This window comes from Grus americana, chromosome 17 (genome assembly GCF_028858705.1).
Source record: "Grus americana isolate bGruAme1 chromosome 17, bGruAme1.mat, whole genome shotgun sequence".
Classification (NCBI taxonomy): domain Eukaryota; kingdom Metazoa; phylum Chordata; class Aves; order Gruiformes; family Gruidae; genus Grus; species Grus americana.
This window is the reverse complement of record NC_072868.1, coordinates 6596312-6623830: the sequence shown is the minus strand read 5'-3', so window position 1 is coordinate 6623830 and position 27519 is coordinate 6596312. Positions and strand designations below refer to the sequence as shown.

The following is a 27519-nucleotide window of genomic DNA, read 5'->3' as shown; positions in this document are numbered from 1 at the left end:
AGCAGAGGGCTGCGAGGAATGTGTCTGGCCAAAACGTGGAGGTGCTGGTGACCCAGGCCCAGCACAGCCACCAGCAGTCGTGTTGGGGAAGCTGCTGGTGGAACTGCCCTGCCCTCTGCCCTGGGCTCCTGTGCTTTTCATCCGGCATTTCAGCAACACAGCAAGTTGTTTAACGACAAATCATCACCTATCATACACGTACCATTATGTCCAGCACATAACGATGTGGATGAAGGTGATCTTACAACACTCGTGTGTCATCCAGACAGAATGACGGACAGACAGGTGATGGCGGGGGCCAGGTTCTGTATCCCGTGGGTCTCTGTTGGATGTTGAGGGAGTTTGCTGTGGAGTTTGCGTAAGTGTCTAACGATAAGGGACTCGTACCGAGCTGTGTATGTCTTAGCTGCTCCTGCCTGGATTTCTTAACCTGAGGGAATTACCTACCAGAACTTACAGGTGATTTCCTAAAAAACGTGTAGGTGGAACACGCAGCGTTAGCAAGTGCTGTCAGTGTTCAAGTGCCGAATGAAGCACCGTTACCCTTCCGTTTATTTGCAAAGACACGAGAAACGCGGGCAGCTGCCCTAGCTGCAGTTTGGGGGGGGGGGGGGGGGCGCGGGAAGGAGGTGCAGCTGCTGGCTCTCTGCCCACACCCCTTAGCTCCGCGGGGCTGGGGGCTACCGGGAGCTTCCCCGGGGTTACCGCTGCCCTGCCCTGCTCGGGGCGGTGCCGGGCCGGGCCGCAGCTGGCGGAGGGCGGGGAGGGCCCCGTTCCGTCCCGCCCCCGCCGCCGCCGCGGGAAGAGGCGGGCGGTGCCGACAGCCGCAGCCGGAGCGGCGCAGAGCCGAGCCGAGCCCGCCGGAGCGCTCGGCGTGAGTGCGGGTCGGGGTCCGGCCGCCCAGCTCCGGGCCGGCGAGGGCGGTTTCTCCCGGGGCAGGGGGGGTCCTCCCGTGCCTGGCCCGGAGCGGGGGGTGGCCGGCCGGAGGGTCCCCGCCGGCGGAGCGGGGGCGGGCAGCTCGCTCCTCCGCCCTGTCGCTGGCTGTGCGTGCCCCAGGGGCTCGGCAGCCGGCGGTGGTGGGGCTGTACCGCATCTCTGCTGGCTCCCGCCTCGGCCGGATCCCTGCTCGGTCCTCGCTGTTCTGCCTTGGTCCTCTCCCTCAGCTCCCTTCCCTCGCTCTCTGCCCCGGCAGCTGCGGAGGGATGCTGCGTTTGCTCGCTCAGCCTGTATCCGTTGTGCTGTCAGCATTGCCGTGAGGTCCTTGGAAGGGGCATCTTGGTTGCATGGGGGGTAGGGCCGTCTCACGGAGCTGGTGCCCAGCTCTCCCATGCTCCACCCTCGGCCGTGACTTGCTTGTGACTGAGGAATTGCTTGATGTACCGCTCCTCTGTGTGTGTGTTTATTTTGGGCATCCATAGGGTATCTTAACAAGTATCTGAGGTCTTTGGGGCTTTAAGGTCAGAGCCCCAAAAATGGGCTTAAATTTTCAGGGCAGGAGCTGCGTGTCTGTTTTCCCGGGCAGTGCCTCGGCGGTCCCAAGCGGTGACTGACATCTTCACATGCAACTCTATACCCAACTGAAAAGAGTGGGACGCCGAGTGTCGATTTTCCTGCTTTGGGGGCCTCATCAGCAGACTGAGGCTTGTTTTTCTGGGAAGGGCTGGCTAAAAACCCGTGTTTGCCTTGTTAGAGATGGAGATGGTTGCTGGGAGCGCTGGCTGCAGCGGTGTGAGCTGCAGGGCTGCTTGCGGGAAGCTGCTCCCCTGGCAGGGCTGCTCTGTGCATCAGACTCCTGGGGTTTGCTCTGGCTGAGCAGATGGCTGGAGGGAGTTGTTAAGGAGGAATTAAAATGGAAGTCCCTGGTGGAAAAGGGCTCTTCACCTTCTGAGGAATGAAGCTCCATTTTATTTCTCTTGGGTCTTGAGTGTTGAAAGGAACAAATCGGGGTGTGTGGTGTGTTCCTCTTGCTGCTCCCCAGGTTTGTGGGGGCTCTGACATGTGCAGGTTTCCCCAGCTCGGCTTTTGCACTGACATTGAAATGTCCCTAAAAAACTTGGGAACTGCAGCATCCTTGGGGCATTTCCAGTCCTACCGTTGCTGGTGGGAAGGGCACAGCTCGTGCTGCTGCAGTGAGGCCAGCCCCAGTGTGGATCCATGGTTACTGCACGTGATCTGAAACCCACACTCCGCACCCTCGGGTCTGTCTTCCCCTGCAGCTGAGCTTTGTGGTTGACCATGAACGCCAGCGGCCCTGGCTATCCATTGGCCTCTCTCTACGTGGGGGACCTCCACCCAGACGTGACCGAAGCCATGCTCTATGAGAAGTTCTCACCTGCTGGGCCCATCATGTCCATCCGAGTCTGTCGGGACGTTGCCACGCGCCGATCGCTGGGCTATGCCTACATAAACTTCCAGCAGCCCGCAGATGGTAAGCTCCCTGTAAGGCAGCCCCGAGGAGCTGCCTTGCAACTGGGGCTTGGGGTGTGCAAGAGAAGGAAGGGCAGGGAGTGGGAAAGGGAGGAGCAGTTGTTTGAGGGGTTGCCTCAGCTGTTATGGCTTGGCAATATTCTGCTAATGTTGGGTTTTGGTTGTAACTAATCCCAATCTGTTCTCTCTTCTTCTGTGGCTGAGGAGGTGACCCATCCCACTCCCATCTCTGCTTAGAGGTGGAGAGGATGCGACAGCTGGACTTTGGGCTTGTATGGGAGAAGGGCACCAAAACACCTTTTGCCCTTTCCTGGGGCAGCCACCTGCCCACTGGCTTGTGGCGTGGAGAAGCGAGGCCTCTCTCCTGGCAGGCATCGTGGCGATGCAGTGCCACGTAGTGCGGTACCCAACAGGCGTTTCATGCGGGGGCCAGGCAGCGGTGATGGGAAGGCGTGGGGTTAGTTGCCCTGGAGACCAAAATCCTCCCTGGGTAAATGAGTTGGGCATCTGCCAAACTGGGGCTTGCAGTGAAATGAGTGATCCTGTGGGAGTCAGACGTGCTTTGGAGAGGAAAAAAAAAATAAAAAGGAAGGAGTGTTGTGGCTGGTGGGAAGGAGAGCTGGCCCTGCTGCCCTGGGAGGAAGGGCTGCCTGTGTCATTTAGGTTAACGAGCCCCTGTCCAATGGTGTCCCTGATTCCCGTGTCCATCTCAGCTGCTGTAGGATGTGAAGGCGACCTGTCTCTGTTACCTTCCTCTCTCCCCCTGTGTTCACTTCTTTGCCAGCTGAGCGAGCCCTGGACACAATGAACTTTGAAGTGATCAAAGGCCGTCCCATCCGCATCATGTGGTCCCAGCGGGACCCCGGGCTCAGGAAGTCGGGGGTTGGAAATGTCTTTATCAAGAACCTGGATGACTCCATTGATAACAAAGCCCTGTACGACACGTTCTCCGCCTTTGGAAACATCCTGTCGTGCAAGGTACACGCACCCGTGGGCCCTGCAGGAAAGGAAATAACTGCAGAGCTGCCCCGTGTTCTATGCAGCGTGATCCAGCCAGCTGAAATTCACTTTCTCATTTTGCTTTCTGCGAAGTTTCCTCTAAATTCCCACCTGCTTTGAAGCCAAAAGGCCCTGCTGTGTTTCCCCTGGGAATGGGGGATTTTCCTCCTGCCCCCCCTTTGTCCCTGCACAACAGGCACAGACGTTGCCCTGTCTGAGCTCAGTGCGTTGATGGCGCTCGGGTCTCAGTGAGCCGTGAGCTATTGGGCGTCATATAAAGCACCGGGTGCTGGAGAACAACCACCTTGGTCCCAGCAGGACGTCTGGCCCCGGGTGGCCCCGGGGCAGAGCTCTCGCCTGGCTCCCTGCCCTGCCACCAGCACCCCAGCGCAGCTCAGCTGTCGTGGGAGTGGGATGTCAGGGAGGGTAAATGCCCCTGGAAAATGAGGGTGGGTTTTCCTGCTACTCATTCATGTGCAAGCATGGAGAAAACCAGGATCTGACTTTTTTTTTTTTTCTCCCCTGCCCCGGCTCTGCACTTGTAGGTGGTTTGTGACGAAAATGGATCCCGTGGCTATGGCTTTGTTCACTTTGAGACTCATGAGGCAGCGACTCGGGCCATTGAGACCATGAATGGGATGTTGCTCAATGACCGGAAGGTGTAAGTGCCGGAGAGGAGAGTGTCTCCTTGGCTCTGTGCTTGGTCCTCCCTTGCCTTGGTGCAACGCCTGGGAGCAAACGCCTGCCCTGGTCGGGCTGCCACCTCTTCCCATCCTGTCCATGCTGGGCACGGTGGCTCCGCTGCTCTCTGGGGCAATGAGTCAGTCGTGGTCGATGCTGGTGGGAGTGTGGTAGTGGTTTGGAGGTGTTCCTGATGGTGGGGAAGGAGTCCAACCCTGGGCTGTGTTTTATTGCTGAGGTGGTGTAACGCGTGCCCACAAAGCAGGGCTGGTCCTCGATCTCGGCAGTCAGCATCAGATAATCTGGGCAGGAAGAGGTTTTGTTGTTCTTCAGCTCTCTGCTTACATTGCATCACCTTACTCTCTACGTCCCTGTCTCCGCAGAGGCAAGCAGCTGCCTGAAGGGCCTGGGGATACCTTGGAGGAAGAGAGCTGGCACTTGGTGGCATCCTTTGGGGTCTCCTGGGGTGACACCCCCAGTGTGGGGCTGTGCCCTGTAACCGCTCTTCCCATTTCAGTAGTGTCGAGTGGGGTCTGGGTAGGGGAACACTTGGGTGGGACACACTGATGTTGCTGGGCGTGAAACACAGGGTGGGTTTATGGGTGAGCAAAGCATAGCCCGAGGTGACGGGGTCTCTCTTGGCCTGTACCGAGACAGATGTGCCTGTGTCCATCTTCCCTCTGCAGAGGACATGGAGGGTTTCATGTCCCCTTCCTTGCTTCCTGCAGGTTTGTTGGCCATTTCAAATCCCGCAAAGAGCGCGAGGCAGAGTTTGGGGCCAGGGCGATGGAGTTTACCAATGTCTACATCAAAAACTTTGGGGATGACATGGATGACGACAGACTACGGGAAATATTCTCCAAGTTTGGTGAGTACAGTTGTTGAAACAAAATATCGTCGTGTCTGATAAGCTGGAACAACTGCAAAGGAAGCTGGGGAGAGTGCTCGACTGAAATACCAAGCCCCTTCTCTTGATGGGATAAGACTTGCTTAAACACCATGTCACCGAAGGACCACAGTGGCTTAAACCATTGGGACATGACATGCACTTTCCTGCAATGATGGAGGATAACTTTATTAGGTGCTCTCCCGGGGGAAAAAAGGGGTTTTTACTTTGCTAGGTAACAAAAGTGTGGGAGTGTGTTTTGTTAGTTTTTGAAACTGTCTTGAAACCAGCATGCTGTCTGGTTATAGGAGCCCTGGGAATAAGAGACACTGAGTCTGAATTTAAAGCAAAAAAAGGCTTTTCAGTGTAGTCCATTACTGGAGGATGCCTCTTGCGACAGGGTTTAGTGTTGTGCCAACCCATGGACCATTCTGTCTGTGCTTGGCCAGTGTTAGCTCAGGTCACTTGTGAATACCCTTCATATGAACCCAATACATGAGTTCATATATAAAGGGGATACAAACTTCTGGCCAAAGGAGCTCAGTGCTCTGGCTGGAGAAACCAAAAAACCAAGAGCAATGCCAGCAGCATCCCAGGTAGGAGGGATCGCCCTCACTGACATGCGGAGCCTTGTGTTCTTGCCTCGCAGCAGGGATCCCGCCTCTGTCCTTCTGTCTGGTTCTTCTGTGCTGTCACGGTCGTCTGGTCTCCTTGCTGGACTATTGTCTCATGGTGGCTCCTGAGCACCCCCTCAGTGGGCACCCTTCTTCAGATGGATGCTTTCCTTTCCTCTTGCAGGAAAGACGCTAAGTGTCAAAGTCATGATGGACAACACTGGTCGCTCGAAGGGTTTTGGATTTGTCAACTTTGAGAAGCATGAAGAAGCCCAAAAGGCAAGAGGCTCCTCGCTGCACGTCTGCTGTCTCAGCCCCCAGATTGTCACCTGCTGATGTTCCCACCTCTCCTCAGGGGGGAACCTCACCGGCTTTGTGCTTGCCTGGGTGCTGGCACTGGCAGGGGTGCCTGGATGGGCAGGACCTGGCGAAGGGGAGCAGAGCTGCTCTCCTGCCCTCCCCAGGGGGGTCTGTGCTCATGGTGGGGCTGGACTGGGGTGGTGGGTGGCCCTTGGCTACCTGCTGTGCTCAGACCCCTTTCCTCGGCTGATAGGCGGTGGCTGACATGAATGGGAAAGAGATCAATGGGCGGATGGTGTACGTGGGCCGAGCCCAGAAGCGGATGGAGCGCCAGAGTGAGCTGAAGAGGAAATTTGAGCAGATCAAGCAGGAGCGAGTGAGCAGGTACCAGGTAAGGGGAGAGCAGGGCGCTCTGTCCTGCGGGTCTGCACCAGGCACGTGTCCCAGACATCCTTGGCTTGGGGGCAGCACAGGGCTCTCCAGAGCAAGTCAGTGTGCTGGGTCCCTTCTGCAGTTAAAAAAGACTCACAGAGGGGTCCAGTCGCTGCCTAGTAATGTCCTGGGAAGCAGTATCAGGAAAGAGGAGAGACATCTAAACCCAGGATGATGTTGGCAGGTGAACAAATGGATCTGCTCTTTTCCAGAAATTAAAATATTAGTCTGGAAATGAGGTGGCTTCCTGAGGTCTTGGAGCAGCTTCAAAGCGATGGTCTGGGTGTCTTCTTCACTTGGGGCATCTTGCCTACAAGTGAGCACACACGTGGTCCTCTCTTCTCCCCACATCACCAGTCCTGCAGCAGCTCAGGAGAGGACGCGTTTAGGGGCTGTCCCACCCTCTGAGCTGCCGGTGAAACGTGCATCCAGCTTGAAAAACCACGGTAAACTTTAGGAGCCCGCTGTGCCTTTGGGAGGAGGTTAAGTTGCTTTTCTGCCCTCTTGCAGGGGGTCAACCTGTACGTGAAGAACCTGGATGATGGGATAGATGACGAGAGGCTGAGGAAAGAGTTCTCTCCCTATGGCACCATCACCAGTGCCAAGGTGAGGGACCAGGGCTGTCACTGGGGCTCCTGGGGTCAGCTGGCCAGTGGGCTCAGCCCTTGGAAATGAATCGGGATTATCATCCTGCTGATAGCTTGTATTTTGAGCCAAGCATGAAGGACATGCCACTTGTACCCCGTGCTGTCCTCAGGAGCTTATTGATTCAATAAAAATTTTGTAGCTTTGCTGAGTTACCCAGCCCTGGTGAGGTGCAGGGGATGGGACCTTAAAGCCACATCATTCTGAATATTGCACAGCCACTCTGCCGTTCTGGACCAATGTGACACCGATGCAAATGGAAATGACCCACAAGCCACCTTGCTCGGGGTTTGCCGGGCTGACAGGCTGGCTTTTGCCTTTTGGAAAACCATGAAAATGTCGGTCTTGCCACCAAAAGTTGTGTCAAGCTTCTCTTGAAGGCTGTATGTATGGGTGCAGAGGGATGGTCTGGCTTTAAGGTCAGGTACTGGGAACCTGCCAGCTGCCGGGCACGGTGTCCCACTGATCCCCAGCCCTCGCTGGCTCCTGCGGCATTAAGCACCGGAGCATTGCTGGCCCATGGGCCCTGTGGGGCTGGGGCATAGACCCCCTGGAAGATCGCAGGCTGTGGATCTTGGGCTTGCCCAGACCCTGCCATCCTCGTTTCCCAAACCGACTGGTTGTGCCCAAGCAAATCCTTCCGTTCCCCGGAGAAACCCCTCCGTGGAGCCCCATGGATGCAGCTCCATCTGTCCCAGCTGGGGTGTGGGGGCTGCAATGGGGTGCCTGCGGGTCCTGCATGTCCCTCCCGCCCCATGCCATGCTTCGCGGGTGCTGCGGCGATCTGTGGACTTAGCTGTCTTGTTCTAATCCAATTTTAGGTGATGACAGAGGGTGGCCACAGCAAAGGGTTTGGGTTTGTATGTTTTTCCTCCCCAGAAGAGGCTACCAAGGCCGTGACAGAAATGAACGGGCGGATCGTCAGCACTAAGCCTCTCTACGTCGCTCTCGCTCAAAGGAAAGAGGAGCGGAAAGCAATCCTCACCAACCAGTACATGCAAAGATTAGCCACCATGAGGGCACTGCCTGGCCCTCTCCTGGGCTCCTTCCATCCCCCCCCGGGGTACTTCCTACCCCCCATCCCCCAGGTGAGTCCCTGTTCCGGAATGGCAGCCTCATGCAGGGACCCGAATTTGCCCTGGGCTGGAGGAGGTGGGTGGCAGTTGGACCGAGGGGAATGTCTCGGTTTGTGCAGACGTGGGTGCACGCTGCCGTGGGACTGGTGGGATCAGCCCTGAGCTTCCGCATAAGCGGCAGGGCTTGCCAAAATGCTGGTGGGGTGTGGGTGCTCCAGGCAGTGGGCTGCGCGTTTAGTAGCTATCGACTGCTCCTCAGAGGAGGGAACCAATGAGGAGTTTGGTGGGAGGGTGGGAGCATGGAGAACAGGTCCCCTGATGAAACAGGGGGAGGGAGAAGGGTTACAGAGGTGCAAAAGCTCATGGGGAGTAGATAAGTGGAGCTGCTGGAGGACACGCAGGCAGCAGGACCAGAGGTCAATCTTTGAAATGCTTTGGCACACTGCAGAGCGTGGCTTTGGCGCTGCTGTCTGGGCATGATGGCCGCTGAGATGCTCTGCGTTAGATCTGGCTCGGCTCCCAAGTCACCATGGATAACGTGTTCTCCTTTCCAGCCACAAACCAGAGCTACCTTCTACAGCCCCAGCCCAGTTGTCCCAGTCCGTCCTGCCACTCGCTGGAGTGCGCAGCCCTCCCGGCCTCCCCGTGAGTCAGCCTGTCTCTGCCCGGGGGATCTCTGCACGAGCTGGGCTCCGTTAGGGACTGAGGGTCTCTAGAGGCAGCACAAAGCGTGTAACCATGGGGGGCTGTTGCCTGGAGAAGAGCACGGGGGTTTGGTGCAGGGGTCACAGTGATGGGCACTGGGAGTTGAGATGTTGGGGTTGACCCGAGAGGTGAGGTGCTCCCAAGCTTTCCCCAGCCACGGTCTCTCCCCACCACATCTCCTTCTATGCCTTGCTATCAAGAAGCTTTATTAATCACACTCCATCTCTACAGCAGCATATCCTGCAGCTACCCCCATCCTGAGGGCTGCCGCGCCGCCCCGGCGCCTGCTGTCCAACATCAGCACCATGAGACAGGCTTCCACCCAGGTGCCCCGTGTGCCCCCCCAGGCACAGAGAGTGGGTGAGTGGGGGACGGACCCGGCTTGGATATTGCCATAGCGGCTGTGCGTGGGCGAGGGTGCTTGCTGCAAGCTTGGGTCTGCCTCTGAAGATGGATCAGTCTGTGGGATTGCTGGTGGAGGAGCCCGGATGGTGCCCTTGGATGTGATGGGACTGGAGCAGTGTCTGTAGTAAATAAGTGTGTAACTTCTGGGGAGGGTTGTGGTCTTTCAGGTAATGGGACAGGTCTCTGATATGCACACTGGTCTTGTTGGCCACTGTTCTTGCATACATTCATTAAAGATGATGATGATGCAGCCATGGCACCTTAGACTTAGTGCTCAGACTGAGGCAGAGGTTGGGAAAGGGCCTTTTGGGCAGTAGCAGAGGTTCTCACCGGCTCTAGCTGAATCGCTGTGAAAACCAAGCCTCCAGTAAAACACGCTCATGGTAGAGATGCTCGGAGCTATGGCCTGAGAACCGGACCGTGCTGCCATCCCCAGGGCCTTGCTGTGCTGGGGCTGTCCCTGTGTCCCAGGGTGTCCTCTCCGCCTTGCCAGCACAACGTGTCTGTGCTGCTGCAGGGCTGGTGGCCGAGCTGCTGTCCTGCACGCGGTGCCCCGAGCACTGCTCACACGGAGAGTGCTTCAACTCTCTGTTCATCCCATCAACTCTGTCCTTTGTGTTAGTGTGAGTGAGGAGGATGCTCACCAGGGCTCCGTAGCCCCCTCTGAGGTTCCTCCAAGGGCAGGATTTGAGGAAAGGCAGAAGTAGCCCAGGGTGGAAGCTGGTGAGTGGGTGAAGGTCTGAGGTCCCCCAAAATGTGGGACCATCTGGTGGGGCAGCATCTACCTACAACCCTCCTGGCTTGGTGCGATTTAGCCCAAGGTGGTCTTTGGCATTGTCTTATTGCCGAAGCGAGCAGAGGGACTGGGAGGGCTGGCTTTGGCTCGTCCCCTCTCCTTTTGTCCTTGTTCCCTCGTTCCCCTGCCCTCGCTTCCCTGCAGCAGAGGACCCAGCGTGAGCCAGGAGCACTTGCTCTTGCAGCTCACCCTCCTCGGTGCCGTGCCCGTCCTCCAGCTACTGATGCGGACGGATGTTTCTGGAGGAGATTCAACAAGGCGTAGGTGCCTTTGCCAGCTCTCCTGCCCTCTGCACAAAATCAGAGCAGAACAGCAGGCAGGAGGGCAGTGCCCTGCCTGTCCCAGGGAAGCTGCCTTTGACCCAAGGGCTGCTTTCAGCCCGTGGGGGGATTCTTCAGGCCCTCTGGTTCAGCATGCTGCCCTCCTAGCTTCAGCTTCCCTGGTGCAGGCATGCATTTAATGGGCTCCTCCTTACAAACATTCCCATCCCTGTTGCAGCCAACATCGGGACGCAGACGGTCAGCGCTCGGGTGCCCTCCTCGCCCACCCTGCCGCGGGGTGCCCCGCAGTACAAGTACTCCTCGGCCGTCAGGAACGTCCAGCCGATGGGGCACGTGCCGCCCGTGGTGGGTCCGCAGGTAACAGCTCCGTGAGCTCCCGGCTTCAGCGCAGCCACCGCAACGTGCATCAGTCCTGGTCCCGCTCTGGGTTAACGTGGCTGCTGACCCCAGGCAGCCCCGTGGCTCTGTTTCTGACTGGTGCTACGGGGATGTTTCCCAGCGGCCACTGGGGTAACTGGGGCTACAGATCCAGTAGCTGTGATGCCTGGGTCCGGCTTTCCTGGAAGCCGGCGTTTGGATACAAGGAGGCAGTGTCAGAGTCTGCACTGGAAGGGTGAAATGCCCCGCTGGGTTTAGGGACAAGCACCGTTCCTGCCAGCCAGGTAACTCATGCATCGCTTCCAGCGTTTCTGATTGCTGCTCTTTGTTTTTTCCCCAGGCGGGAGAACCTGCTGTGCACGTCCAGGGGCAGGAGCCGCTGACGGCATCCATGCTTGCAGCAGCCCCTCCTCAGGAGCAGAAGCAAATGATAGGTGGGTGTCAGGGCTGCTCTGCCGGAGTAGGTCCAGCCATGGGGCTGGGCGTGTACGTGGACTTGCATGTGCCGGGGAAAACTTTAGCTGCTAGGAGATGCTGTAAGTCTTTGTGGCATTGTTCTGATATGCTGCTTTAAAAAAAAAAAAAAAAGAAAAAAAAGTCTGGGCTGTGTTGGAAGGGTATGGAAGCAACAAAACCACTCCCTGTCTATATTAGCTGCCTGGCAGTGAGACAGCGTCTGGCGAAGCTCTGCAGGAGAGGCAGGGCTCCATCCTGCCCGTGCTGCCGGGCTGCACCAGGGCATCTGCGATTCCCCTGAACTCTGAGCCATCCTGTATCACTGCCCTCGGGCACTGGTGAACAGCTTGGTGGCTGCAGGGTTTAGGGTCAGCTCTGCCGAAGAGAGGGCTGGGAGCTGAGTAATTTGAAGAGGGAAGAGGGAGGCACGTGCACAGGGCTGAGGCACCCTGGCACACCTGTGGTGGGGAATCTGGCAGTGAAATAATCCATGTATTGGTGGATGGGATGGCAGGAGGAGGGCAATTAGCATTGTCCCTGGCCACAGGTGGCTTTCCTCGTCCACACCTGTTTCTTTGTATGGCTTTCCTTCCTCGTAAAGAGGTAGGGCTAATTCTCCCAGTTTTATGGGGTGCCATTTTTGGGCGCGTTTTGCCTGCAAACACTGTTGCTGTGATATGCTGGAGAAGCTTTGCTTGTGAGCAGCAATGATTTCTTTTTTTATATTTTTGGTTTGTTTTGTTTTTCTCCACCACCACCCCCTTTCAGTTGGAAGGACAGAGCTGGGAGGGCAGGAGGGTTTGCACTGGGTTTGAAAATGCTGGAGCTCTTGCATAGTGCTGATGTCTTTCCTGGTGTCTGGAGCAGGTGAGCGCCTCTACCCTCTGATCCACGTGATGCATCCCTCGCTGGCCGGCAAGATCACTGGGATGCTGCTGGAGATAGACAACTCCGAGCTGCTGCTGCTCCTGGAGTCCCCCGACTCCCTGCACTCCAAGGTAGGAGGCACTCGGTGCCCAAACAAATCACATCCCAAAGGGCTAACTGCCTGCTGCTGCAAGGGAAGGTGATCACAGCCCAGAGGTTGGGCCAAGGATGTTGACAGCCGTGAGAAGAGCAGGTAGCTGATTTCTTTTTAAGTGAAAAATGAGCAGAAAGTGCCCCAGATTGATGGCATGGCATCCAGTGCCTGAATGCCTGCCTGCCTTCAGCAACAGGAGGAGCTCAGAGCAGCTCCCCAAAAACACGGACCAAGCTCTGAGGTGGTTTGGATGTGGCTGGGAAGTGAGAGGGGGGGAAAAGCAGGGTGGGTGTCGCTCCCTCGGAGGAGATAGGGAAATGCTCTTTCCTGAGAATAGAAACCAGATAAACGCTGGCTCTTGGCAGCATTCCTTCAGTTTCCTCCTTAATCCTGGTGAATGTTTAGCTTTGGTTCCCACCAGCACAGCGGCAGTGAATTGACTGCATCTCCTTGTTGCTCTGTGGAGGCAGGATTCACTTCTACCCTCTCACTGACACTTTTTTCAAGGAGCCTGGGTTCTGCTGGGTGGTGTCAGGCAGCTCCACGTACAGGGAAGTTCGATTTCTCTCTGGACAATTCTGAATCCTATAGAAAAGGAGAGATGCCCCAGCATTTTCCTAGGGAAGAGACAGAAGAGTTCTGTGAGCTGATCAGTCTCCTGCAGAAGCAGCAGACTTGGATTTTAATAATTATTAAGTCCTTTATCTTTTGGAAGTGGCTCTGTGCAGAGGACAGGACCTGAAATATTGCATTTCTTGTACAGTGTGCTCCTATGCTGGAGCAACTCAACTTCTTCCCCCCCTTATGCTCTCTGTTGTAAGATCGAGGAAGCGGTGGCTGTTCTCCAAGCGCACCAGGCTACCGAGACCTCGCACAAGAGCAGCGCGGCGTTCCTGCAGTGACCTTGGGTAGGTGTGGGAGCTGTTGCAGATGTCGGTGTGTGCGTGGTGTGCTCAGGGTCTCTGGTTTCTGACTCTGAAACTGGGAATTGGGTTTCTTGTCCAGACCAAGTATGGTTTGATGAGCAATGTAAGTATCTTTGACTGTAATATTCCACTTCTAAATCCCATCCTCCATTTTCCTGACTTAATTGTACTGTGGAGACACGGTTCTGCGTGGTTTTTTCTCTATGTTCACGAGGGCAATGACTGTGCAACCAGGAAGGAAGATAGGAAAGGGCCTTGCTTTTCTGTAGGTCTAGTGGGGACCTGCACAATCTTTCCTGGGATTTCCCAGTGATTTTTTGCAGAACCTGTAAAATGTTGGTGGTCCTGTGTAGGCTTGATCAGGAGAGCTGGCCCTGCTGTTGAGAGTGGGACAGACCCACTACCAAGCAATTCAGACTATCACGTACCCCTTTGAAGATAATATTTTCTTGACTTGTGATCACAAGGAAACTGTGTTAATCCAAGTTCAGGTGAATTCTTGCCTGGATGAAATTGTTCCTTTAGCAGTTGAGAACTGCATATGTGGGTTCTTTGGGTTTTTTTGTAGACTTCAGGACTGAGAGCGTGCCCTGAGAACATGGTTTTTGAAGAACAGCAGCAGCAACCCCACCGTGCTTTTGGAATCGTGCCTGTACAGTGACCCTGGCTTCTCTTCAATGCCCCATCCTATTTTTTTGTGTTGTAAACCTTGCAGAATTGCTTCCTCCTGCACCTGTAAAAAATCGCCATGTTAATTCTCTTCTTGCTACTGAAAGCATCTTGTGAAATGTAGTGTGGAACCCAGCCTGGTTCAGTTACCCAGGAAATGACGAGTGCTGATGAATCATAATTTTTAGTGAATTGATTGGGTTCTGTAGTTTTATTTGTTCCTGTAGCTGACACCAATAAAGAACTGATGCTTCCACCCCTAAAGCATGGGTTAGTTCCCTTTGCAGAAGGACAGCAAATACTTTTTCTCTGTTTCATGCAGGTGGAGGGATGGACTTCGGTCAGGCTACCGCAATTAGCGTTTGAAGCTTGTGATGCTGGTGGGGCAGGCGTCCCGAGAGCTGACAGGAAGGGACATACAATGACCCTTAATGACATTAAATGAACAAATTGCCAACCAACGGCCTCTCCTAATCCTTTCTGACTCTCTAGGAGGATGGCTTTAAGCACAGTTCATACCATCTGCCTGGATTTTATCCTTTCTAGCTATCTGTTTTTAACTTCCTTTAAAAAGGCATCATCTTCCTGTGGTTCCCCTTTTGTAAGGGACCTTGTACACCTGCAGGAGCACTGGCACCAAGTGTCTTCTGCTGGTCACCACGCTGTGCGTGTGTCTGCGATGCACAAGACCCAGATTTTAAGGTATTGTGGAGCAGCTGTAAATCTAAAGCTGCTTCTCCAATGTGTGTTCCTGACCAGTGGTTTCAAGGTGTCACTGCTGGGCCTGCAAACGTTCATAACCGCACTGCATCCCACTGGGGTACTCCCTGCTCGCAGGAGTAGCTGGGACCCATTATTACTGTGTTCTGCTCTCTGGGCCTCTCCCAGAGCATGTTGCTGTCATCACCCTGGCCTTAATGCTCTGCTCTTCCTATTTAGGAAAGGAATTTTGGTCCCTAGAGGCTCCTTGGTACTCGACTGGTGATGTATTGACCTTACTTGACTGCTTCCTTGAGCTGCCGGGAGCACACCTCCGCCAGCACCACCTACCTTCTTTCCGTCCAACTTGTGTGCTGGTGTTGCTGCCTCAATCTTCCTTCTGTGCTGTATCATACTCTCACTTCAGCTGGCTGCTGAGTCATCCCTCCTACCTCTCGTTTTCCTTCCAGCATTCTGATAAAACCACTTACACGTTTGCTCCTGCATGGTGTCTGTTCTGCTCAGCTGGAACTCTTCCCTGGGGCTTTTCATCATTCCTTTTTCTTGCTTTTTGTTTTGCCAATTCTTCCTCTGACCTCCTTAAATATTTCTTTTCCTCATAGTGGATGCCTCAGCCTGAACTGTGCACTATTTAGATATCTCCTCCTCAGTGAGATGCTTATAAAGGACTTTAATCCACCTAATATACAGGACCTTTGTTATTTCTCCCAAAGCGTAACTGGCTGGAAGCTTTTATGCATAGTCCCTAGAGGAAAAAATGTGTTTCTGCATGAGTATAATGCATGTAAGAAACTGGAACGGAACTGTACAGGTAACCTTTCTGCTGTTGGCTAGCTTGTCTGCAACCTTTTTTCAGGTTAATGGGCCAGTTCAGATGTGCCAGTAACACCACCTGCAATGCTAGATGTCTTGGCTTGAGAAGAGAGCTGTAAAGCTAGAGGGAATGCAGAGTGGGGCCAAGGAACACGGGGACACCAGAATAGCCTAAGAAATGACATGAACAAAGACTGTGATCTTTAAAATCTTTATCAGAAAAGGTGAAGTTGGAGATGGATCCCCATGTATACTGGAGGATACTGGAAAGTTTTCAGAGTAGCTCCCTAGCTGAACTCCTCAGGGAAGTGTGAGGCTTTAGGGAATCGAGGCAGGAGCAGCAATGCAAATGTGAATCTGGAGCCTCTAGTTTGGAACAGTTCCTGTGGCTTTTGAAAGGGATAGATGAAGATGTGCCTCTGGCAAGCACTCTGCCCATATGCATGGCACTACCGCGGCATGCCTGGGCAGTGTCCTGCACTGACAGCAGCACTGGTGCTGGAACAGAACAGAGATGGGAGCAGAAGTGACCCTGGGCTTAAGCAGTGTGGCTTGTTGCTGTGCTTGATCTTTCCTACCTGCTGGTATTGCAAGGGAAAGTCTGAGAGATAAGGAACAAAACCACATTGCTGCTGCTTAGAGGTGGTGTAGTTCCACAGGGCAGCTATCAGCAGGGCTCTTACAAGGATAGCTCTTAACTTTAAGTGAAGCCAGTCTTCCTCCTGTATTCTGTGACCTTCCTCTGCTGGCCTGTGCCTCCCCACCCTGAAATCCATCACACGTACCTGCTAAAAGCTTGGGCAAGTGCTGGCTGCAGGATCAATGGAGCTGTGGCGCTTAAAAGCGGGAGTGAACAGAGCAATTTGTGCCCCTCAGGGAGTTGTTTCAAGCCCTGGCCCATTACAGCTGATGGAGTACAGCTCTGGGACCTACAAAAAGTTACTTAATGTCAGGCTAGGAGAAGAAGTCTTTGTCTTTAATGGCATTAGAGGGATTGTCTGCTCTCTAAATTCAGTTTGGTGGGGTACCTGCCTGAAACCCTGACTGCTGGGAGACATATGAAACAGATATTTGAACTCTGACTAATGGGCTATTTTCTATCTCCTGGTCTTGTACTGTAAGTTGGCTCAGGTCTAGTGTTGCCCAGTGTCCTGACTTACTAGTTAAAGCACTCTACCAGTGCACAGCGTGCAAGGCTGAGCAATGGTTAGAGGCTCTGATGTATTGTCACCACCTGACAGAGCAAGGTTCTGTACAGCAGCGCTTGAACCCCTCTGGCAAAAAGAGGGGACAGTATGAAGTAAAGTGGCTAAAGTGTTCCAGTTCCTCTATACCATCCATCATGGCGGAAAAAACACAGCTCTAAAGTGAAAATAAACATGGCTTTAATGAGAACTGGGTTTAACGGTTCATAGAGTAACTCCAAGTATCACTTTACTTACCCTTTTAAGTCAGTGCCATCAATACCAGATAAGGAGAAAATCAAAAAGTATAAACATGCAATGAAGTAGTAAGCCACACTGCATATCCTCCTCCCTGTAACAATCTATAGTAACTGCTCCAAAAGGCACAGAGGAGCTAAAGTGGTTTTTAAAAAACAAACAAAAAACTCCCACAAAAAACAACTGTAAAGTTCCCAAGCACCCAGAATCTGAAAAAAGTAGTGCACAGTGTAACAAGGCAGGCTTAACTTGCTGCTGTTTTCTTTAATGTGCAGAATAATTAAAAATAAAAGAAAGCTGCTACTGTAAACATCTGCCCAGCCACAGTAAGCAGCAGAAACTCAGCTGAGGGCCAGCAGGCATCAAGTGGGAAAGGGAACAATTTCGGCTCTGTGCAAGTAACTGTGCATCTGTTACAAGGATGGTACATGGTGCTCAGGCAGCTGCAGCGGTTCCTGCAGCAACCTTACTTAAGTAATAGCAGCACAAATGCAGCAAAACTGTCACCTGCATAAGGACAAAAGAAAACACCCAAACAACAACAAAAACACACCTCTGTAGCTCTTCAGAAAGAGAACAGCCACTTCACATGCAACTTAGCCAACATGGAAAAAGTCCCTGAGGCAAATAATTACAGGCAAGTTGACTTCAACCAGGGAAGTTAACCTCTATGCCTCTCAGGGAGGGGCATTCAAACTTTGAATTATCTTAGAGCCAGATAATAGAGTTTTATACAGAATGTGTGTCTTAACCTTCATTGTGCTGGCACAGAACCTGTTACATCTCAGCAGCAGTGGAAGATAACATTTCAATACCGATCCTGCATTAAGATTGGTCCCTGTAACAGCATCAGAAGGGAAAAAGCTTTCTTCTGCAGTGGAAAACAAAGCTTCCCTTGTTGCTTGGTTACCCTAGGCTCTGTTCAGTTCTTGCAGTAATCTCAGTGCAGCTGTGTTCTTTGGTTCAGTTTTCAACAAGCTCTTGATATCAGCAATACTTGATTTGTAATCCTAGAAGGAGAATGTTTTTAAGTGTTAGTACGTTGAAAATGCAGCCTAAGGCTTTTGGTGCAGAATTACCACCCCGCAACACAACTAAGCCCGTGACTCCCTCTGTATAGTTGCTTAAGCACTGGCATCAATGTAGCTGTTCTGAAACACGCTTAAACTAAGGCTGAGAAGACAATTTCATCACTCAAGTGGGTTCTGAGTCCAACACCAATGCAGTACTCCTAGAGAATCTTTCCCCAGACACAATAAGATAAAGCTCAACACAACACGTTGCTGTTTCCAGCATCTCCAGAAACAGGACCCGGTGCTGAGAAACACACAACATCCAACCAGCAAATAGTGATGTGAAAGAAAATCCCCCCAGTCCACACAGGTCTCAGCTATCTGATGGCAGATGTTGTCTAGCCCAGAAATGAGTTCCAAATGGTGTCTCTTGCCCTGATCACACACTGACTAGTTTTACTCCTAGCCTAAAACTGTTCAAAAACTTCTGGCTTACCTTCAGTTCCTTAAGTGCTTGAGCACGCCTGTAGAGTGCCTTAACGTTTGTAGGATCTAACCGCAGAGCTTCCGTGCAGTCCTGTACTGCTTCTTTGTATTGCTTCAGATTCAGGTAACAGAGAGCTCTGCAATACAGATACCTGGTTGGAGACCTTTGGCTAAAAGCAGCGTATACTGCTGCAACATATGTAGCAGATCTCAGCCAACCCCTGCGCAGCACAAAGCTGGACTCCAAAAACAGTCTTTATCCTCATATGCTATGTAATCTTACTTTTGAGTTCAAGTTTGTTTCAGTTATAAGGGGGGAAAGTGGAAACAGTTTTTCAGATTAAAAAAAAAAAGATTTTTAGAGCAACCTGCTGTAAAGCTAAGAGCCTGCACAGAGGTTCCTAGTTATACCAGCCCACAATATGTTCTGCTTGCTGCAATTGCCTTAGAAGTACTTTGAGTCTTTAAGTATAGCAGTCTGCAGTTTGTGGTTCATGGGGCAGCAGACACTACTGAAAGTAACACAGTCCTGGCAGACAAGCATTAAAGGGAGAAAACCCTTAGCAGCCCTAAGCTGAGTGTCTCCAAGAGTTTTTGCAGTATTTGATCAAAGAACATTATACAAACTACAGGGCAGACTGCACTTGGAGCAAACGTGTGGGTGTTTTTGTTTTATTCATTTGTTTGGGAGCAAACATTAGACAGCTCTGTCAGAAGTACCACGGTGGCTTTTATAAAGGCCCAAGAAGTACTTGGGCAAAGAGCTGAGTAGTACCTGTTGGTGTAAGTTGCACATTCCTGTTTGAGCTTTAAACTCTCAGTGTACTTCTCAACTGCTTTCTTATGGTTTCCTTTCTTTACAAGTTCATTTCCTTCTTCCTTCAGAGTTCGAGCTCTCTCCGTGCCAGCAGCAGTCTGGTCTGGAAACAGCGTGAAAGAATACAGAACGCTATAAAACTGACAAGATCAGTGCAGACTCTCAGAAAGCAAATATCCCCATACCAGAGATGAGACACACAGACATCAAAGGAGCCAGAATAGACCAAAGAGGCTGTGGCAGAACCAGGCCCAGGTTTCTCCAGGCCTCAGCCCCAGCTGCAGACATGCCAAGCAGGCGTGGCAGCTGCCTTGTTCATCACCCTTCTGAGCAACAGGGCTCTGTGCTGGGCCCAAGGGCACGCTCTCACCTGGTTCTCCCTGTGATGCAGTTGCAGGAGTGTTTGCCTCGGGGGCTCCAGCAGAAGGAATGCTCCACCTCGTCTGGGCAGAAACAGGGACCGTGGGGATTGGTGGGAGCTTCTGGCGCCAGTTCACGCCATCTTTCTCCAGCAGGGCTTTAGTCATCCTGGAAGAGACAGCTGGCAGTCACTCTGTCTGTTGGCTGGACGGGCCATGCAGTTGCCTAGCCAGCAAGGTCACTTTTTAACCTGGCTCATGTACTTAGGACAGCATCTCTCCACTAACCCTTTTACACGATCTAAACTAAGTTCCTTCTACAGACAGGACATTAATGAAAGGAGCTTCTTCAGGGCTAAAAATACCACAGGACAAGGGCTGGGACTGTCAGTGCTCAGGCAAGCAAGAGCTGTGCGGGTTGCTCCTCAGCCTGGCAAGCGATGCAGTGAAGCAGACAGCTCCAGCAAGAGAAAAGGACTATGGCAGCCTGTAAAACCAGTCAGCATAGGGAGGCTTAACGCACAGGGCACTGGAGCCTGTAGTGTGTTATTTGTTTTAAAACAGGCACCGAGCAAAGCAGAAACAGTCCCAGGGAATTCATTCCCAGCCCTCAACCAGCACTCTGACAGAAGCTAAGGGTGCTGGCAGACAAAGGGAGCACGGCCAAGCCTGCGCCAACCATCAGAGGCCTCGGTTGCTTCACCCGTGTCCTCGGGACCCAGCTTGCTCCTGACATGGCTGCGGAAACAAGGCAAGGCTCGCAGAAGCTGCCGTACTCCCAAGCCTCTGGGCACCACCCGCTCAGAGCACCGTGTAGCGTTACCTGTTGACGCCGTCGTGTGCCGCCTGTATGGAGCAGTCCACCTGCAGCGCGGTCTTGTAGTCCACGTAGGCCAGCTGGTACCTCTCCAGGGCCTCGTAGGCCGCGGCCCGCCTGAGGAGGGGCTTGATCCCGAACGGGACCAGGTCGAGGGCGCTGCGACAGAGGGGAAGAGCCGCCGCCGCCGGCGTGAGCCCGGCGGGCCTGCGGGGCGGGCGGCCTCGGACGCGGCTGGGCCTGGCCGGCGTTGCTCCGGGGCTGCCGCCGCCCCTGTGTCGCCCCCCGCCCTCACCCAACGCGGAGGAGCAAGTGAATGAGCGCTCCGGCCCCGCCACCCCCGGCCCCGCCACCCCCGGCCCCGCCACCCCCGGCCCCGCCGCAGCTCACCCGCTGCAGTCGGCGACGCAGAGGCTGCAGGCGCCGTCCTTGAGGTGGCAGGCGGCGCGGTTGGCGAGCAGCACGCTCCGCTCTTCGGCGGCGGCCTCCCCTACGCCGGGACACAAACAGGAGAGGGGTTCAGCCGGGGTCGGTCCGCCCGCCCGCCCCGTCCCGGCTCAGGGCGCCCCATACCTGCGGCCTCCAGCAGCGCCAACGCGCGGGTGTAGAGCGCGGCGGCCGGCCCGTACTGCCCGCGGCGGAACTCCTCGTTGCCGGCCCGACGCAGGGCGCTGGGCGATGCCGCCATCGCGCCGCTGCCGCCCGCGCCGGGCCGGGACCGGGAGAGGCCACGCCCCTCTCTGCCGGGGCGGGGGCGGGCGCTCCCCGCTGGCTTCCGGCGGTGGGCGGAAGCGGGGAAGCGGCGGGCAGTTATGGAGGGGTGAGGGAGCGACCGACCGGCTGACGGCTCCACCGACTGGCCGCCGCCCCGCAGCGTTATGGAGACGGTGCAGCTGCGGCACCCGCGCCGGTAAGTAAGGGGGAGGGCGGGCGGCTGGTGTATCCCCGTGGGGACCGGGGGTGCTGCGTTCCGGCCGGCCCGTGTGGGTGTCGCGGCCTTCTTGTTGCCGGCGCGTCCCGGGCCTGAGCGGTGTCGGCGCAGGGCCTGGCGCCGGCGGGAGCGGGGCAGCTGGCCGTGCCGAGCTCCTGCCCCTCCGCCTCTCCGGGGCTCTGCCGGTGCACGTCGTTCCGAGCTGGCGGGCAGCGGCTGGAGGAGTGCCGGGGCCGCAGGGCCCTTGGCGTTAGTCGCTTCGTACCGGGACGAGCCGGGCGGCGCCGGTAGGTCCGTGCTGTGACATCACCGAGCTCAGGTGGTGGAAAAATGGCTTAAACCGAAATACCGGCGGCTGCGGAAGCTCCCACCGGTTAACGTGGCTGTGCTGACCCGTGCCGCTGTAATGACCTCTTCTTCCCTCCGGCTGAGGTGCGGGCAGGTCCGTTGCCCTCCCGGTGCCGTGCGGGCGCTGCCTCTGCCGGGCCCGGTCTCCCCAGCGCGGTGCGAGCCCGGCTCCTCGAGGGGTGTCGGGGCGAGCTCGGGGCGGAGCCGGGAGCCGCCTGTCTCTGAGCGCCGGGCTGCGGCGGAGCAGGGCTGGGAGCGAGTTCGGCCTGTCAAACGCTATCGCTGGTTTGCAGCTGGGTCCGGGCAACGCTTCTGGCAGCGAACAAAGGAAACTCCGGTCTTTGGTGATATAAAGCGTCTATTTTTTTTTTTGGTTAAACAAAAGAGCAATGTATCTTCCATTAAAAAAGAAGAAAAAGTCTGGTTTTATTCTATAATTGCTTATGCGATTGTTTAACTGGAAGGTGATTCAGATTAGATCTGAGTAACAGCTTAGGCGAGATTGGGTTTGTGTGGCTGTCGTACCCGTGTTGTACAGACGTGCAGAAAGAGGCAGAGTGTGTCTCTGACAGCACCGAGTGCGCTGGGTGAACTGGACCGTGCAAAGTAATTGTGCTCCCGGATTGTAGCAGAGATGAGGTAGTTTGATGCAAGTGCAGTAGTTGTCTGGTTATTGTGTTCGGGTATGTGAAAAGCTTTTTTCTTTTTTTTTTAAATAGAATTTAGTCCTTAGATCCTTTTTGCTGAGGTTAGGATGTCTCTGGCATCGCCACTTTTTGGGCTCCTTGGAAATGGTGGCTTCTGTGGTCACTGATACTTTTTTTTATTATTATTATTATTGTTTTTCCTTTTTCTGCCCTTCCCGCACCTTCCTTGCTCCCTGTTTTCACAAGGACAAGTAACATTCTGTTGGTTATTGCTTATCTTAACAGGGAAGCTACTGACGACTTTCAGTATTTCACCACTTCCTGAGTCTGCTTCTTTATGATGTTTCCTTTGCTTCAGGAAGCCATTGTATGTACTCCATGCATGAGCTGCTCCTCCTATACGGCTTTTGTGCATAAACATAGTACCCAGGGATCAATGAGTGATTTCTCACTCTGTTTCTGAAGAGATTGGGGAAAAAAATTATATGTTTAGTATTAAAATTAGCAAGCTTGTGGCTGGAGTCATCTTTAACAGCAGCAGTAAGAGCCTTCAGTAGTAATTTGCAGTTGCAGGCGACAACATGCGTTTCACTTTAAACACTGCTCACTGTGAGACCAGTAAGTTCTGAAAACTCTGAGACTAATAACTTTCTGTGTTTCAAAAACTTGTATGAGCTGGTTTAGGGAGTTCAGAGGGTTTTTTTATTTCAGAACCTTTTCTTTATGTAATCCTTAGCTGTTGCAGGAGGTTTCTTGGTAAACTTGCTCTCTGGTGTGGTAGAGGTGGACTGAAACAAATGCAGCTGATCTTGTTGCATTGTGTTCGGAATCACCCTGAAAGTTGTATTGTGGGTGAAGGGAAGGATCACAGTACATAGCATGGAGTTTTTTCCCTAGAAGGTATTTCAACTGACTCTTATTAGCAATGAATTTAAGAGGGATGGACCAGTGTTAAGATTCTAAAGGAGTCAAAGACGAGTTTCCTTTTGGGTTTTTTTTTTGGTTGGTTGGTTTTTGGGGGGTTTGTGGTGGGTTGGTTGTTTGGGGTTTTTTTAACCTGATACAATTCTCCTAGTGATGTCCAGGCCCACAAAGTCAAAATCTGAACTTCTGATGTTAAAAATGTACAAGCGAGATCAGTATTGCCTCCTTCCTCCCAACAGATGTATTCCACGTATACTCTAAGGCATCAGGGCAGATGATGTTCCCTTTTGCATGGCCTTAGTACATATCCTTCAGTACAAGATACTGAACTTCAGCAGATATGTTCAATAGCTGTAAGACTGTGCAGTGTTGTGTTGATCCTGAGATGTGTTTCCACAAAGAGGAGCTGTAGATTTGTGTGCCTGATCAAATTCTGTTCTCTGTAATTCCTAGTCCTCTTTTGCTATTGGATGCTAATAATATTCAGTCTCCTGGTCAGGTGAAATAAACTTAATTCATAATCAATTTACTTCGTGCTAAGCCTTGCGTACATTTAAGCGGTGCTATTTATTCTTCTGTTTCAACAAAGCCCAAACTGCCATAAAACTAAATGTAATAATTTCTCTATTCTTACATATACAGGCAGCTGAAGAAGTTAGATGAAGACAGTTTAACCAAACAACCTGAAGAGGTTTTTGATGTATTGGAGAAGCTTGGAGAAGGGTATGTGTTCTATTCCAACATGCCCAGTGTACGTTTTTCTAAGAACAAATCTATATAATGGATACATGTTCAGCAGTCTCTGATTTTTCACTTTTGTCATGATCCTGTTACTCCAACGATACGCCCTAGCATAGTGACTGTGTTTGGTTAGTTACAGAATAAAGAATTTGTTTCCCAGGAGTAAGATATCTTAATCCAAACAGTAGCGTACAACTCAGCAGTAGGGAGTTAAAACCTTGTTGAAAAATGCCAATCTGGAGTTGATAGGGCTCTGTGGGAACTCGAGAGGTTTTGTGGTTCATCCCTGGTACCTCTTGCGGAAAATCTGCGTGGTGGAAGTGAACTTCTGTTGCATTGTGTGCTTGGTAAGGCAGAGCAGCAAGGGAATGCTCAGCAAGTGACATGTTTGTCGTCTTAAGCAGTTCATTTGAAAAAACTGTGTTGTAAATCTGCCCAGATGCTGTCAGTAAAGAAGCTGGAAATAAGACAGATAATACCTGACAAGAACGAGCAAACCTCTCTGATCAGAGGTGCAGTTCTTACTGATGCTCAGCTGGTACTGCCTGCTGGGAAGAGAGAGAATTACATTTGTTGGGTTTGTGTAAAAGGCCCTTCCAAACCTATGAGCAATGTAATGATGGCTGGCTCCTTTCTGACCATCTCAGTGTGGTGTGACTTATATGTATTATTACAGTGTTCAGAAGCTAGTGGACTGATTATTTACATTAAAAGACAAAATATTTTTAGCAGGAGGAAAGTTAATTTTTTACCTGATGTCTGCACTTGCAAAAAGCAAACCCATAAGACTTGCATTTTTAAAATGTTACTGCTTTCAATATATGTGTGTGTTTAATATTTTGTTTCATAGCTCCTATGGCAGCGTGTTCAAAGCCATCCATAAAGAAACAGGTCAAGTTGTTGCAATTAAGCAAGTTCCTGTGGAATCTGACCTGCAAGAGATTATAAAGGAAATATCCATAATGCAGCAATGTGACAGGTAAATGTATACTGCAAAACCCATTATCGGTCTGTAAAGAAAAGCATTGTCTATGATCCAGCATTTAATCAAATAAAAGCCATGATGTTGCCTTAAATGTTTTTTAAAAGGCTGGACTTGTACGATCAAGTTACCTCGTATCAACTGAGTCATGTTAACTGACCATTTGGGTAGTGTTAATCCAAGCAAAGGTAAGACAACAAAAATGGAGCTTGCAACAAAAAAGCGTTAAGCTAAGTTGAATAACCTTGCACTTGCTGCCTGTGAGCAGTTACTGCGGTTCTCCCCACGCGCCATCACTTGTTGAACAGTGGTAACTTGACTGTGTGCTCAACAGCAGTTCCCTTGTCCAAAGGGGTAATAAAGTCTAAACAACTTTTGGTATGGACATAGAAAACTGTTAGAAGAGGGGGTTTTGTTTAGTTTTTTTTGTTAAGGGGCACGTGGATGAGAGCCACTAATGCATGACTGCTCTTGCATGTGCATCATCTACGTGCTGTCATCTGCTTGGGTGGCAGAATTGTCCTTCCCGGCCGTTTTCTGCCTGCGCAGGTTCTACTGCAATACAAGCTGTCTGCTGATCCGAGCATCCCCAGAATAACTTGCTGGCAGTTCTGCAGACTGATGGTTGGCGCTCTGGGTTGTCTCTGCATGGTTCTTATGGGAAAAGGTGTACTAAGCTAACGAAGAGCTCGTGGGTGCAGAAGACCTCCTCTCAAAGTGTATCCTAGGCTGAAAGTTTAAAATACACTAATTTCTTCTGGTGTTATGAAGAAATAAGTGGCCTTAAGAAACACTACTTTGGACTTCAGGCATAGAAAATGATTTAAAATAAATTGCATTAACAATATAAAACTATGGTTCCAGTCACTTTCTTGCACTTCACTCTCACTATCTTTAAATGAAGGTGACTGGTGGCAGACAACAAAACGTAACTTTAAAGGAATTTGCTTGTGAAAAATCTTACTGTGTAACTTAGAAAGCATTACTAAGTGCCTCTCTATTAAAAGAAGTTAAATATTAACATTGTCAGGCCTAAAAGACAGACCTTACAGTTATGAACAGCAGAGGGAGTAAAACACTGGAGCATCATCTTTTCCACGCAAACATTAAGGGACACAGTGTGGTGTGACTGACTTGCTAGTTTTACAGTTTTTCATTAGAAAATATTCAGCAGAGAATAGATTAAGCACACTTTTGTTCTTTAGTCTTTCTGTGAGTTTGGTGCTTTACCTTTTCCAGAGGACAGATGGTTATTCTGACCAATATACTTGATTAGGTTGGTTGCTTTTTGGGCAACCAGTTAGCTGACTCTGAGAGACAGCTTTAGGTTGTACAAGATTCCTAAAATACATGCTGGACTAAATTCTAGATACAAGTAGTTGTGTGTGGTAGTGGGGGAACATTCCTCTTAGTGAACATTCTAGCTGTTTTCCAGCAAACTTTGGACCTTATTCAGTGTTTCTGTTTGGTTGCAAATGCCCTGCAGCAGCTTTCCCAGGGGTGGCCATGGTCTGTTCCTCACTCCCTTGTCCTGCTGTCTTGCTTGCCACAGCACTGACCTTGTTGTAACCTGGTTCAGGGAGCTAAACCAGATTGAAGGCTCATGGCTCCTTATTTCTATAGCATTTATTTTCAGGTGGTTTATTATTATAGCATTTATTTTCAGGTTTAGCTCCCTGAACTGACTTACTGGCAGGTCAGATGAGCATTGCTGTGGGGAAGAGGCTTGGCAGGACTGCAGTAGCCCTGTGCAAGTTCAGACTGTTTTGGAATGCTTTTGATCAGGGTTTCAGGGGCACTTCAGCTCTGAATTTCTAAAAACTTTCTTAGGGTCTCTGCCATGTATTGCACTTCTTCAGTTATGCTGGTTACTGGTATCTGACCCTTTGTTTTCTTTTCTTTTCACACTTCATAGTCCTCACGTGGTGAAATATTATGGCAGCTATTTTAAGAACACAGACCTGTGGATAGTCATGGAATACTGCGGCGCTGGATCTGTGTCTGATATTATTCGATTAAGAAATAAAACTGTACGTCCTTTCTCCTTTGAATGTTTGAATGGGAAATAGGGGTGTCCAGCAGCTGAAGGAAGCTGAGTAGTTTGGGCATAATTCTCACGATGTTCAATGCCTGCCATAACCATTGGCCATAACTCGAGATGCAAGTCCTTTGTTCCGCTGAAAATGAGAAAGCTGATTACATTGATTGAGTTTTGGTTACCTGCATAATGTAATCGGTGGAGCAGGTTTTGGTTTGTTGGCTTTCCTGAAAACCCAGACCGATTCCGAATAACAGACTCTACTTTGCCTTACTTTGGTTATTGCAGGATAATAATTACTAGTTGAGAAAGGGTTATGGTTTGTGAGATGGTATGTGTGTATATGTATGCTGGTTGTAATCTAATTCTACTACATAATGCTGTAAGCTGCTAACTAATTTCCCATTAGTATGGCAACCATTAGTGAAGGCAATTAAATGGCAATTAGTGAATCTCAGGAAAACATGAACTGAAAGATCTAATTGTGGTTTACCAGTACCTGAAGGGGGCCTACAGGAAAGATGGTGAGGGACTGTTTGTCAGGGAGTGTAGTGACAGGACAAGGGGGAATGGGTTTAAGATGAAGGAGGGCTGATTTAGACTAGATGTTAGAAAGAAATTCTTCCCCGTGAGGATGGTAGAGGTACTGGAACAGGTCGCCCAGAGAGGTTGTGGAGGCCCCATCCCTGGCAGTGTTTAAGACCAGGTTGGATGAGGCTTTGGGCAACGTGGTCTAGTGGAGGG

General features: G+C 51.8%; 3 protein-coding genes across 7 annotated transcripts in view; 2 read left to right on the top strand and 1 right to left on the bottom strand.

Annotated features, from left to right (window-relative positions):
• The first annotated feature begins 808 nt into the window (after positions 1-808).
• Positions 809-13946, top strand: PABPC1L (poly(A) binding protein cytoplasmic 1 like). The gene is made up of 16 exons (XM_054845441.1): positions 809-874; positions 2217-2428; positions 3212-3405; positions 3972-4087; positions 4836-4975; positions 5792-5886; positions 6161-6298; positions 6850-6945; positions 7806-8072; positions 8615-8705; positions 8997-9125; positions 10465-10604; positions 10966-11059; positions 11949-12079; positions 12924-13010; positions 13597-13946. The coding sequence occupies exons 2-15, from the start codon at positions 2236-2238 to the stop codon at positions 13002-13004; spliced, it is 1905 nt and encodes a 634-aa protein (XP_054701416.1). The 5' UTR covers positions 809-874; positions 2217-2235; the 3' UTR covers positions 13005-13010; positions 13597-13946.
• Positions 13947-16595: 2649 nt separating this feature from the next.
• On the bottom strand, positions 16596-20910 carry TOMM34 (translocase of outer mitochondrial membrane 34). The gene is made up of 7 exons (XM_054845035.1): positions 20738-20910; positions 20555-20654; positions 20171-20323; positions 19359-19516; positions 18947-19091; positions 18182-18308; positions 16596-17682 (listed from the first exon to the last, which is right to left on the bottom strand). Exons 1-7 carry the CDS (start codon positions 20850-20852, stop codon positions 17584-17586), a joined length of 897 nt encoding a protein of 298 aa, XP_054701010.1. The 5' UTR covers positions 20853-20910; the 3' UTR covers positions 16596-17583.
• Positions 20911-20925: 15 nt separating this feature from the next.
• Positions 20926-27519, top strand: part of STK4 (serine/threonine kinase 4) — a 47867-nt gene continuing 41273 nt past the window's right edge. For 3 of the 5 annotated variants that reach the window (XM_054845031.1, XM_054845032.1, XM_054845030.1), the window contains exons 1-4: positions 20928-21074; positions 23657-23737; positions 24606-24734; positions 26653-26767. In XM_054845031.1, the coding sequence (XP_054701006.1) occupies positions 21043-21074; positions 23657-23737; positions 24606-24734; positions 26653-26767 (357 nt within the window). In that variant the 5' untranslated portion in view covers positions 20928-21042. Of the gene's footprint in view, positions 21075-23656; positions 23738-24604; positions 24735-24844; positions 24926-26652; positions 26768-27519 lie in introns of those variants that run through there. The other 2 variants (XM_054845033.1, XM_054845034.1) reach the window with 2 other exon arrangements.